This window comes from Phoenix dactylifera, chromosome 3 (genome assembly GCF_009389715.1).
Source record: "Phoenix dactylifera cultivar Barhee BC4 chromosome 3, palm_55x_up_171113_PBpolish2nd_filt_p, whole genome shotgun sequence".
NCBI classification, from domain to species: Eukaryota; Viridiplantae; Streptophyta; class Magnoliopsida; order Arecales; family Arecaceae; genus Phoenix; species Phoenix dactylifera.
The window spans coordinates 13365810-13378598 of NC_052394.1; the positions used below are offsets into that span (position 1 = coordinate 13365810).

At 38.9% G+C, this 12789-nt stretch overlaps 1 protein-coding gene across 1 annotated transcript; it reads right to left on the bottom strand.

Moving 5' to 3' along the window:
* Nucleotides 1-4239: 4239 nt before the first annotated feature.
* On the bottom strand, nt 4240-8122 carry LOC103708037 (aluminum-activated malate transporter 2-like). The gene is made up of 6 exons (XM_026805000.2): nt 7808-8122; nt 6085-6225; nt 5676-5948; nt 5199-5311; nt 4860-5003; nt 4240-4702 (listed from the first exon to the last, which is right to left on the bottom strand). Exons 1-6 carry the CDS (start codon nt 8115-8117, stop codon nt 4361-4363), a joined length of 1323 nt encoding a protein of 440 aa, XP_026660801.2. The 5' UTR covers nt 8118-8122; the 3' UTR covers nt 4240-4360.
* Nucleotides 8123-12789: the final 4667 nt, after the last annotated feature.

Here is a 12789-nt window from a genome sequence, read left to right on the forward strand (position 1 = left end):
TCGAGTGAGTGGTAATCTTGATTATACTCCTTTTTAGTAGAGTATTGGGAGGGTGCATTATGGCATTTATGCATGGCTTGGCAGTATCTGCAGGACACCTATAGTCGATGGGGGTTGAACATCGGCCTTTGTGCACATAGTAGCCTTCTGGGTGGGCGGAGCCCAGTCCCTTCCTAGGGGGGGGACACGGCCCTAGGCGTAGGATCGGCCGGTCCTACGACTTATATTCTGCTTGCCGCCGGGCATAGTAAGACCCCGCGAGGTGCAGTATGGCTTTCCGCGGATGTAGAATTCCCGCGAGGTGCCGTTTAGTATGTAGATGTGAGATGGATTTCTGTTCTGGATACTGGCCAGCATTTATATGATCAGTGTGGTGTCTTATCCTGCATATGCATGTGACAGTAGGGAGTTGTTGCTGGTTCGCCTGGGGCGTAAAACCCACCTCCCGATAGCTGTCTAGCATTTATGTTATCAGTATGGTGTCTTATCCTGCATATGCATGTGACAGTAGGGAGTTGTTGCTGGTTCGCCTGGGGCGTAAAACCCACCTTCCGACAGCTGTCTAGTGATGATTTACATATTGGTGTGGTGTCATATTCGATGTATGCATATGGCAGTAGGGAGTTGTTGCTGGTTCGCCTGGGGCGTAAAACCCACCTCCCGATAGCTGTCTTGTTGATGATTCAGCCTATTGACACCTGATTTATATGATTCAGTACTATGACCTGTTGAACATATTCATGAGTAGCATATATGTTGACTTGATTATTCCATATATGCTTCAGATGAGTTGATATTGATTGTGGTGATATTGATGATTTACTCCATATTCTTTATGTTGAGTTCATGTTCATCTTGTTATTGATCTTGAGATTTCATCTCGAGCCATGATTATATTCTGTCTCATGTGCATAGTACTCTCTACTCCACTCACTGAGTATTTATATACTCACTCCCCAGTTTGGTGTTTTTGATTGCAGGGCAGGTATTGTATAGAGAAGAGCAGGATTAGTGGTTGCCTGCTAGCTGTGCCGCTCCATAGTATAGTATAGTATAATGTAGATAGAGGTTTATACCCTTTTGGTGTATTATAAACCTTCTATTGTATATAGTGTATAGTTACAGTCATAGATCCTGTTGTGGATATGGGTTTGACCATGGATGGAATTGGAACCAGATTTTTATACATATTAGTTATATGCCTGAGATAATGTATTGATATATATTGTCCAAGTTCATTATGTGACAGATTATGTGATTGCTGCTCTGACAGGTAGTGTTGTTGTATGTATTGAGATAATCCCGACAGGTCACTATAGAAAAAGTGATCATTTTGTGCATGTATCATGCCAAATTTTTCAAGATTTATTGATGATTGATAGGTAGTAGGGTTCTACGTGGTGGCTGGTGGCCTTATGCCTACCCGCACCCTAGGACCGTCGCGGCGGCCCGCCGGGAACGGGGCGGGGGTCGTGACACGCAGCCACTTTATTTATTTATTTATTATTTATTACAATATATTATTTATTTATTTATTTATTTATTCGTTCATCACATATATATATATGTATTTATTTATTTATGGATTTATTTATCTATTTATTTTTTTTCTTTCTTTCTTTTTATTTTTTAATTTTCTTCTTTTTCTTTCCTTTTCTTCTTCTTTTTTCTTTCCTTTTCTTCTTTTTTCTTTTTTTCTTCTATATTTTCCTCCCGTGAGGCCGGTGGCGCCAAAAGGGGGCCGGGCCGTGGCGGCCGCGGAGGGGGTCCAGCCGCAGCAGCTTTATTTATTTATAATTATTTTATTTCATTAAAATATATTATTTATTTATTTATTTGTTCATTCATATATATATATATATATTGATGCATTTATTTATTTATTTATTTTTCTTTTCTTTCTTTTTTTCTTTTCTTTTTTCTTTTCTTTTCTTCTTTTTCTTTCCTTTTCTTTCCTTTTCTTCTTTTTTTTTCTTTTTTTTTTTTTTCTTCTCTTCTTCCCTTCTTCTTCTTTCTTCTTTCTTCTCCTCCCGCGAGCCGACGACGCCGGAAGGGGGGCCGGGGCGCAGCGGCCGCAGGAGGGGGCCGCGGGAGGCGAGGTCGCCGGCGGCGGCAGCCGCGGCTGGCCAGAGGAGAACACCTCTCCCCCCGCTAGGCCGGCGACTTCGGAAAGGGGCCGGGCCGTGGCGGACGTGGGAGGAGGGCGGGTTGCGGCCGGCGACGGCCGCAGGAGGGGGCTCGTAAGGGGCAGGGGCGGGGCCAATCCTAGCGGCGCGGCCGCGGGAGAGGGCTTGGGAGGGGGCGGGGCCGTGGGAGGGAGCGGGGCTGCAGGAGGGAGCTCGGGAGGGGGCGGGGCCGTGGGAGGGAGCGGGGCTGCAGGAGGGAGCTCGGGAGGGGGCGGGGTCGCAGGAGGGGGCTCGGGAGGAGGCGAGCCGGGACCGGCGGCGGCCGCAGGAGGAAGCTCGGGCGGCGGCGGGCCGTGGTCGGCGGTGGGGGGTCTTTTTCTTCTCCTTCTGGGAATGGGAGATGAGGAGGGCAGGGGCATTTTTGGCCTTTTTTAAAAAAATAAAAGGGGCTCAAGGACCGGAAATTAAACTTGGTAAAGATATTGGATGGAAAATTTTAAGACTGGTCAACCGGGACTTTTTGTTATAGCGGGGTCTTTTGGAGGGTGGGGAATTAATTACCCCCTTAAAATATTTACAAACATTTTGAGGGTTGCAGTGAAACTCGGCAACCCTATTCTTTGTGGGTGAGTTTGGATATTTCGATCAAAAAACATTGCTTGTGATGTAGACAATGATAGTTTCAGCATGAAATGTACATGATTTAGCTTTATTCAATTATGGGCATATGGTTTGCCTGAGTATTCAGTCCATAGTGTCTGAAATTGTGCAGTTCGATTCAGAGAACAAGGGTTAGCATAATTATGCACAAGTATAGCATGATTCAAGAGTAGTCTATGCGACAGCCTGCCATGATTTGAGTGCAGTATATCACTGGTTTAGGCTTAATATGACCATATAATATTATACACCTCTAACCTACACTCTTGGTGAATGTTGTAGTTTCACCACATCCAAAAGAAATATTATTAAAATAGATGAACTTTAATTGTTACTTATCAATAAAGCTTGTTTCTGCTTTCAATGATTGTCCAGTAGTTCATGAACTAATCATCAAACATAAAACCACTTGTCCCTAGATCTTGATCTCCTAGACCCTTGTTCATCTTTACATACTTGTCAATTTATTAGTCATGTACCAGTTTAGTTAACATGTTATCTTTTTTACAGGAGCTAAGCAAGGACCAACAAAACCACCCCACAGGCTTGATTTATTAGCATGTTATCTGTCTCAGACGTGCGTCTGGTTTTCATTATAGTATCATCATTCTGAAGCCCTTTACTAATTTCATTAGCCTCCTATCATGCACCATTTAACTGCAATATTTAAGATGCCTCTGTACGATCTAATTATTATGATGATCCATGTGTGAGCGTATATTTAATTCCACATCGGTTATTCGCCGAAAAAATTTTGAGTACTCATACGGAGCAAAAAAATTATTATATTTATATTCTTGCAAGGAAAGGAGGAAGATTTTTTCCCCTCTTCTTTTTTTCTTTTTAAGAAGACGAGAGGGTAAGTGTGTCCGCAATAACAATAATAATAATAATAACAATAACAATAACAATAATAATAATAATAATGATAATAATAATAATAATAAGAAGAAGAAGAAGCAGAAGAAATTCCCTAAAGTGCCTGCTTCGGGCTTGTCACTCTTCCATACCAGCAGCCCCTCCCCTCCACCTTTTTTTATCCCCTGCGCTTGAGCAAATTTATGCTTCCAATTACTCTTCCTTTCTTTCTATATCAAAATGCTTTAGTAACTCAAAAAGGCAGCTGAGTGACTTTTTCCGAGTCATTTTTGTGGGTCTCCATGTATTCTTGACTTCAGCTGGAAAAATAATCAGCTGTGGTCTCGGGGTCCATAAAACATTCTCATCTAGGTATGCACTGGTTTTCTTGAAAACAAAAAATGGAGAGAGACAGAGAGAGAGAGAGAGAGAGAGAGAGAGAGAGGGAGGGAGGAAGGGAGGAGAAAAAAAAATACACATTATATGTGGATTTTATTAATTATCATGTTACAAGTTTATTATAGAGTAGTTTTTGTAAATGTGAAGCTCGTTGATCCTTAAAAGTTCATCATATACTTGGAACAACAAAAAGTCGTCATACCAATATACTTTTACTGGCACCCGGTCTCGTTTATGTTTGGATGATAACTATATTAAACCTTGGGTATCATGGACTCATGTAATTCAAAATTAACTCCCCTTATACAATATATGAGTTATGTGTGAGAAAAACATGCAAGTTTTTCTAATTCATCTGCTTCTTTAACAATTTCCTCTATCTTGTCAGTAATCTCCAACAACAGAAACAAAATGCTTGTGCTTGAAATTCCACCACCCATACTGCCACTTCGGTTCATAAGATTTGCTAGCTTTGACACCAGCACAGTTGAGCATAATTCCGACCTTGTCATCTCAAATTTTGCTAAGATTGAGTCCCTTTGCTGACTCCGCTTCATATCGTAGATGTTGTGCCCAAGTTCTCTCAATGTGCTTGCAAGCAGTACACACGTCGCTTTGTAATAATCTCCGATGTCCATCATCGCACATGATTTTAAAGGCTAACACCAAAAATGAGATTAGTAAGTCACACTAGCATTTATTCTTCATGTAAGATTTAGGTGACCCATGAATAGGTAGTTTACTTGAAAACGGATGATAGAATTACATCAATTGGTCTACTAAATATGAATGAAGTAAAACTATATAACTTCTTACTTGTTGTTTAGATCGTAGACATCCTCTTAGTGATAGGATATAAGCTGCCAATTCCCGCAGCAACTCCCCAATTTGTAGGTACTTGTTCCAAGGATAGTAGAATCCAAACCGCCCGTGCCATGGTTCCCATTTTGCAAAATTGGCCTAAAACAAGATAAAACTATCGCAATTTAGAGTTGGAGAAATGTTTCGGTGCATGCTTTATGATCCTTATTTGTTGTCGTGACTTCGATTATCAAACACTTTTCGATCAAAACATAAAAGATGATTGTAGCGGAGAAACATTATGGGAAAAGACTAGGGGATTACTGTAATAGTCAATGGTTAGAAGTTGCTTACCAAAGTCTCATCACTAGACTTGGTGGATAGAACTGCTATGCAACTACTGTGAGGATTGGCCAGTTGAGTCCCCTTTTTCTCATCCAAGGGTTTTATGTTATCCTCCAAGCACTCTACATTAAAATAATAAATCTATAATCAGGGAATAAATTTTAAAATAGTATTTCTTTCTTCACAATGCAAAATCTTGATGCAACATAAACTGAAGAAGAGCAAAAAAATTGCAGACCAAATGACGAAACAAAAAAATTCTATATCGATCTACTTGGAATGTTAAAAAATGGAGAATCTTAAAGAAAAACCAGTATTTTAAAAAAATTTAAACATTAGTACTGATTCTCAAACAATTAGATATTGATTGCTGAAGTTTTTTTTTGCACACAGTTTTTGTATGTGATGATAATGAAATAACCATGCTTCATAATGTGATTATTTTTTAGGTAAGTCCTGTTAACAGGTCAGAGTCTGGTGACAAACCTTCTATTGAGCATGCAAGCTTATCAAACTTGGATGCCAATGAATTATGGAGCTCATCACCAGCCCAAATGGGAAAGATGAATAAGCCTATGACTATGCATATGGCAAAGCCCATGCATATCGACGAAAGCCGGTCGCTTGCTATTTTAAGGATTTGATCGCCTCTAATTCCAGTAACAGCAATCAAACTGAATGTAAGGATAAAAATCAATGCCCCATAGTCATACTTCTTCTTAAAGCTAGGAATCATCCGAGAATATGTGGCCATTCCACCTGAAACATGAAGACAAGGCTGTGATTCATATAGATCTCAAATGCTTAGACATATGCTTTGAAATGACATCATATAAAGGTTTGTAAATGATATGAATATGAGGTCTTTCAAAAATTCAAGAAAGAGGTTGCATACAGAAGATGAATACGGAGATCCCGATGACCATAGGTTTGCCAATTCCACCAATCTCTTGAGCCAAAAGAGCCACCAAAGAGCCAAGCCCTCCTCCTAGGGTAGTGCCTATCCCACGATTAATTCCCTTACCAATGGTCGCACCTGAAAAAAAAATGTAATCCTTTGGTTAGATTAGAAATTAATATTGCACCAACACTATGAATACAATGCTTTTAGCCATGGTGCAAAAAGTATTATTAATCGCCAAAAATTGTTCAATCTTAGATTGAATTTTTATTTCTAATTAATGGATAAATTTGTTATAATCATTGTTCAGGAGCAGCATTAATTAAACCAAATGAGCCAAAGGTGAGCACTGAGCACCATGCATCCCCCCACCCTGCTGCATAGCTACTGAACATCATACATCGATCCATATTTGAAGGAACATTTAGCAATATTAGGAGAGAGCTGGAAAAAGGATAATGTCTTTCTACTAAATGAAATGCTTCTTTCAGCCCTCGCTATCATTTTATCGAGACAAGAGCTCATGGTAGGCATAAAATTGAGGAGTGACAAGGTCTGGTTCTACTGTGTAGTGGAAACCTTTTCTCTGCTGCAGGAACTAGTGCAACCACAGCTGACTGGGATTCATATATAAGTGGGTTAGGATCACTTCAACCTCAAATGCACTAGCGGACTGCTTCAACCCACGTCAACTATCAAACACGAATTCTGAAGTCCACCTTCCATTGCACACTAAACTTATTTTTTCTACTTTCTAGTAATAAATTAATAAGAACCTTTTTACCCAGAGGAGAAAGGACAGTGTTTTGCTCGAAGGGTGCAGGAGAGGACAGTGATAGAGGCAAGAATAAAGTTAGGTTGGCATTATCAGAATGATGACAGAACATAATGAATTAGAAAACTCTCTTTCTCAAAAAAAAAAAAAAAAAGGAACCTAACATATTCATGATTCCAGTATCAGGTTCTTTGGTGTCAATATGTAGTGACCTCCACTATCTTATTTTGGGATTGTTGTCATCTAGGTCTAAGTTGGGATCATGAATGATTCACAGCAAGGAACGTTATTGTCTGATGATGCTGGATAGCCTCAATTCCTCTCCGACCCTTGTACAAAATCTTAACGACAGCGGTACATGTTTGGCTGAAATTGATAGATGGTAGTGATGGCAAGGGCGATGCATTTTAGCCCCACTAGCCAGCAAGAATAAAAGTTTCCACCAAATACACTTGCATGCCGCAAGCATGGGGTCTTCATGACGTGGATGGCATATCAAAGTTCAAAGCCACTGAACATGCATCCTACTCGATCAAACATTAGCTAGGATCTTTTGGTGATGTTCTCATTTCTTGTTTTTGTTGGCAGTAATGTTCAACGAGTAACAAATCAACTAGACTAAGCAGTAGATTCGATGCCAACTTATTATTCTTGCAATTGTTTTACAAGTTTTGGTAGCAAGACTTTTTTCGCTTTCCAAGTAGTGAAAGCAAAAGAGAATAGATAGAGGACGGGTTTTATATGTGCTCTTTTATTCATTTGTTTGTTTGAGGTTTTATGCAAACATATATATATGTTACCATCAAAATCCATCTCGGTGCGAAAATCTCATAGAGCTATAATTTGTCATCGTAAATGACAAGATTTCAGTATGAACCATATGTATGATACCAAATGATAATGCTCTTCCTAGAAGGCTACAGATTTCTTTGGCCAGTTTACCTGCTGTGAACTCAAAGACGACGACTACAGTCATGACCGCCCACATCGAATTGTCGCCGAGCCGATCATGGACGACCTCAAGCATGTAGAGGAGCGAGACCAGGACCAGGGCTAATCCAACCTTGGCGCCGTGTATCAGCCATCGAGCGTTTACTTGTGGAAGGAGAGGAAGAAGAGAGTGAAGCAAACTAACGAAGGAATAGTCCTGCCGTTGCTCGGGCTGCTGCTTTTGCTCATCGTGGGGAGGTGTTTCATCTTCGGCAATGGGGATCACAACTGAATTAGCTTTGGAGTCTGCTGGTGGAGACATCTTTGGACCAGTGCTTAATTTGTATCTTCTAGGGAACACATGGTGCTGGTTAAAGGAGTATTTATAGATGCGATGGGACTAGTTTTGAAGCCCTATTAAGTGAAGTCGACATCATAGCTTCTTGGCCCGCCACCTTTTTGGTCCACAGAATCAATGAGATATACAAAACCTTTTTGAACAATTGAAAGGGGATACCATAGTGGCTGCTACGAGAGAGCATGCTGCAAGGAAGGCCCGCACGCATGAGATTTCCACCTACATAAGTGCATTTGATGTGGGATCCATTTCTTGATCGCTTGCTTACTAAGTATATTGGCTGCAACGACAAAATGACCACTTTACTATTTTTATTTAGCAAAGGTAGGCAGGAAACATGCAGCAGATCATCCGTGCTCCATCTTACTGCAAAACCTCTGCAACCAGTTTGCAGCCATGCAGCCAAGATTGTCCTTGGCATACAGGAATGTGTTGAGAAAAATGTCATCAAGAAAGAAATAATGATGCCGTAAATTTATTTTCTCTCTTGATGTAATTAAATAGGATATCACACACTAAACAATAATAATCTCTGCAATCTACTCAAACAATTAACAGGCAAAATAATCAAGCAATCCACACACAAAAGGTAACACAATTTTTTGAACATAAAAAATCCTTCAGTGTGAAAAAAAAACTATGAAACCTAGTCCAACCAGAAACTTCCACTATTCTATGGAATTACATTAAATCCTCTCTAATTGAATTAAAGGCTGCACAAATATCAACAAAATTTAATCTTGGCTTCCACAATAAGAACATTCATCACTAATAAGCCGACAGTTTTCTTCTTATCCTTTTTTTTTAATTCAAATGAGGTGGGTCCTAAATGAGGAGGGACCGCACCAATAAATCTCTGCCTCTCAACTCATATGAGGGGTTCCACTATGCCTGCTTTCTCTCTACAAGCAATAATTTTTTTCATGGGCAAAGTTTTAGTCGTCATATCTGACCCATTATCGTCAGTATAATTTTTTTCAAGACACAGTAACTTCATTTCCAAAGCATCCCGAACCCAATGATATCTCACAATAATGTGTTTGGATCTCGAATGAAATGTTGGATGGCATTTTGACTGTCACAATAAAGTATATATTTCTCTTGCATGTGGCCCAACTCTTCTAGAAAATTTTTTATTCACAAAAATTCTTTACAAGCTTCTGTAACTGCAATATACTCGGCCTCTGTAGTAGACAAAGCGATACACTTTTGTAGCTTAAATTGCCATGACATTGCTCCCCCTGAAAAAATTATCAAGTACCCTAATGTAGACTTTCTAGAATCTATATAATATATGCATCTGTGTAACCATCTAACACAGGTTTACCATTACCAAAACATAAACAGACTCTAAAAGTGCCTATGAGATACTTGAGAATTCATTTAACAGTTGTCCAATACTTCTTACCAGGATTAGAAATAAAACCGACTTACAACCCCAATTGCATGAGCAATATTCGGCCTTGTGCAAACCAAAGCATACATCAAACTGCCAACTGCGGATGTATAAGGAATCTTTTTCATTTTTTCTTTATCTTTCTAACTTGTAGGATACTGCTTGTAACTTAACTTGAAGTGATCTGCAAGTAGAGAACAAGCTAGTTTGGACTTGCTCATTTTGAATCTTTCTAATACTTTTTTGATATATCTCTCTTGAGATAACCAAATCTTTTTTTCTTCCTATCTGAGTAATTCTCATGCCAAGAATTTGTTTAGCTGGCCCCAAATCCTTCATGATAAAAAACTTATTTAACTTTCTTTTCAAGCTTTCAATATTCTTAGCATCATGGGCAACAATCAACATGTCATCCACATAAAGCAAGAGAATAATAAATCTTCATTAGAGAATCTCTTTTTTGCTAAAGATCTCTTTATAATTAACACACAATGATCAGAAGCGATTTTACTATACCCATGGTCCATCATAAATAAATCAAACTTTTTATACCATTGCTGAGATGCCTGTTTGAGCCCATACAAACTCTTTTTTAATCTGCACACAAGATGCTCTTTGGCTTTAACTATGAACCGTTCTTGCTGCTCCATATAAATTTTTCATAAAAACTTTTATTTAATCTACACACGAGATACTCTTTGCCTTTAACTATGAACCCTTCTCGCTGCTCCATGTAAATTTCTTTCTCTAAATCACCATAGAGAAAGGCATTTTTTACGTCAAATTGTTCAATCTTCAAATTCATGCTTGCAGATAAACCAAGAATAACTCGGACTGAAGACATCTTGACCACAAGTGAGAAAATTTCTTCAATGTCTACCCTTTTTCTGACTAAAATTTTATAACCAACCGTGCCTTGTACCTTAATTGTGAGCTCTTCTCTTCGGTCTTCATCTTGAATGCTTTCTTACCCTTAGGTAGTTCCATCAACTCAAATGTGCGGTTCTCATGCAAAGATTTTATCTCCTCCTACATAGCTTTTAACCACTTTCTTTTTTGTTTATGATTTAAAAACTCTTGGTAGCATTCTGGTTCTCTCCCATTAATAATCATCACATACTCATGAGCAAAATATCTCTGAGAAGTTTGGTGCTCTCTAGTAGATTTTCTCAACTGAAGCTCAATTGGTGGTTCTGGAGGGTCTTGCTAATTAATATACTCATCTGGCACATCATTGACAGGTGTGAGCTTATCAATTGTGTTACCATCATCTTCTTGTACATCTTTTCTAATGTTATCATCATCCATCACTGCACAAACATCAACAAAATTTAATATTAGCTTCCACAATAAAAAAACATTCATCATCAATAAGATGGATTTTAATAATAAATAGTAAAATAGAGGATGAATCTCACCACATCCAAACCATTCAATCTATAACTTTCAATGTCGGAAATAATATACTAAAATTTTAGCCAGATCTAAATAAAATCAACCATCCAATTGTCCAACAAAGTAGCACTTTTTCTTTTTCTTCTTCTCTATTTTTCTTTTCTTTCTCCCTCTTTCGTAGAACCCAGATTCCCGGTTTCTTTGCGATCACCTCACCCAAGCTGGCGGTTTCTTTCTTATCCTTTTTTTTAAAAATTCAAATGACGTGGGTCCCACATAAGAAGGGACCACACCAAGAGCGCATGATAAGGTTGCTATAGTGAGCACGTGATAGATCTTAAAACATGATTACATGGTTTGCGATAGCAATTGAAATCTAATCAGTCTGAATCCTTTGCAGGCCTGGCTGCAACAAGTTTTTACAACTTGAGTATGGAAGGCGGATAGCGTGAAGTCCCTGCTATCAGCCTGTTCGGTTCATCAAGGTCAGTGGTTTGGGAAGAAAACATAGCTAGTTATTAGGAGTGCAAACCAGTTGAGCAAAGTCTAGTAGCAGGCTGCTTAAAACTGGCCTACGATACGCATGATAATTAAGGATAATAGTTGAGCTCAATGTGCGCTCAAGCAAAGCTTCATATAGAGTATGCTCAAGTTTGGCTTATTTATTGTTTCAAAACGAGCTTGGACAAGCTTCTTGTCAAACCAATGTAAGTTTTTATTCAATATTGCGTGCTCAAGATGTTCAAACTCGATCGGCTTGTTTATGAGCCAAGTCTTAGTACACGTTCGAGCTTAGATCATTTTCTGGCTGAATCGAATAAGAGTAAGACAATATACTGGGCAGTTTTGGGTGTTAAAACTAAGAGTTTACCCCTTTTGTAGCCTTGCTGCGCTGCAGGGCGTTCGCTCTTAAATAAAGTCTTTTAACTCTCAAAGTTAAGCTAGGTGGTGGGTTCTCTGCGAACCTAAAATGTGGGGCCGTCCTCTCTTGGAAATTAATTAGTTTCCAGCCACTTCGTCAAGATGCAATGATCTAGACCGAACTTTATATTGGTTTTTTATGTCTAGATGCAATGCTCCTCAAATCTTTCTGGTTCCTAGTATAGTGCCGTTAAAGGTTAAAAGGTTTGTGGTTCGTACATGACGCGATCACTAGCTAAAAATATAAATTTGCTCAAATCTAATTACAGACATCATGATCGGCTCATGTTTGGCTATAATAGAGTCGCGTTGTGGTGTCCCCTAGTCCATATAGACCATAAAATGGATCCGCTTGATATCATTTGTAACAATCCAGAACTCTAATTAAAAAAGCTAGCCGAAAGATATTTTTTGCATTCCTTAGCCCTATATAAGTATCCAAAATTGGCCCATAGCCGATGTGGAACAAAACATATGCCCACATGGGTGCTCACATATTCTTCGTCGCTTAAGTCCTAGATCCTTGCTAAGCTCAAGGTTCAAATCTATTCAAATCCAATCTCAAATACCACGATCAACCTGTAGTTAACTCAAACAGGCCGTATTGCAGTATCCTCTAATCAACATAGGCAATGAGCTGGGTCTGCTTTGATACCATTTGTAACAACTCAAGACCTCATCCAAAAGAGCTAGCCAAGAGTTATTATTTAGCTTTAAGTAGCAACATATATCCTCCATTTTTTGAAAGCGAAACTAATAGTTGGTTGTATGATTTTTAAGGATCCAACATATCAATAGTTGGCTATGATTTAGCTATTCTTTAATTTCCTTCTGTATGTAATAGAAGTTGTAGTTGTAAGTAGAAATTATGTTTGCAATTGTCTATTTAGTTAATTGACTTGCTATTGTGATTGTAATTGCAAA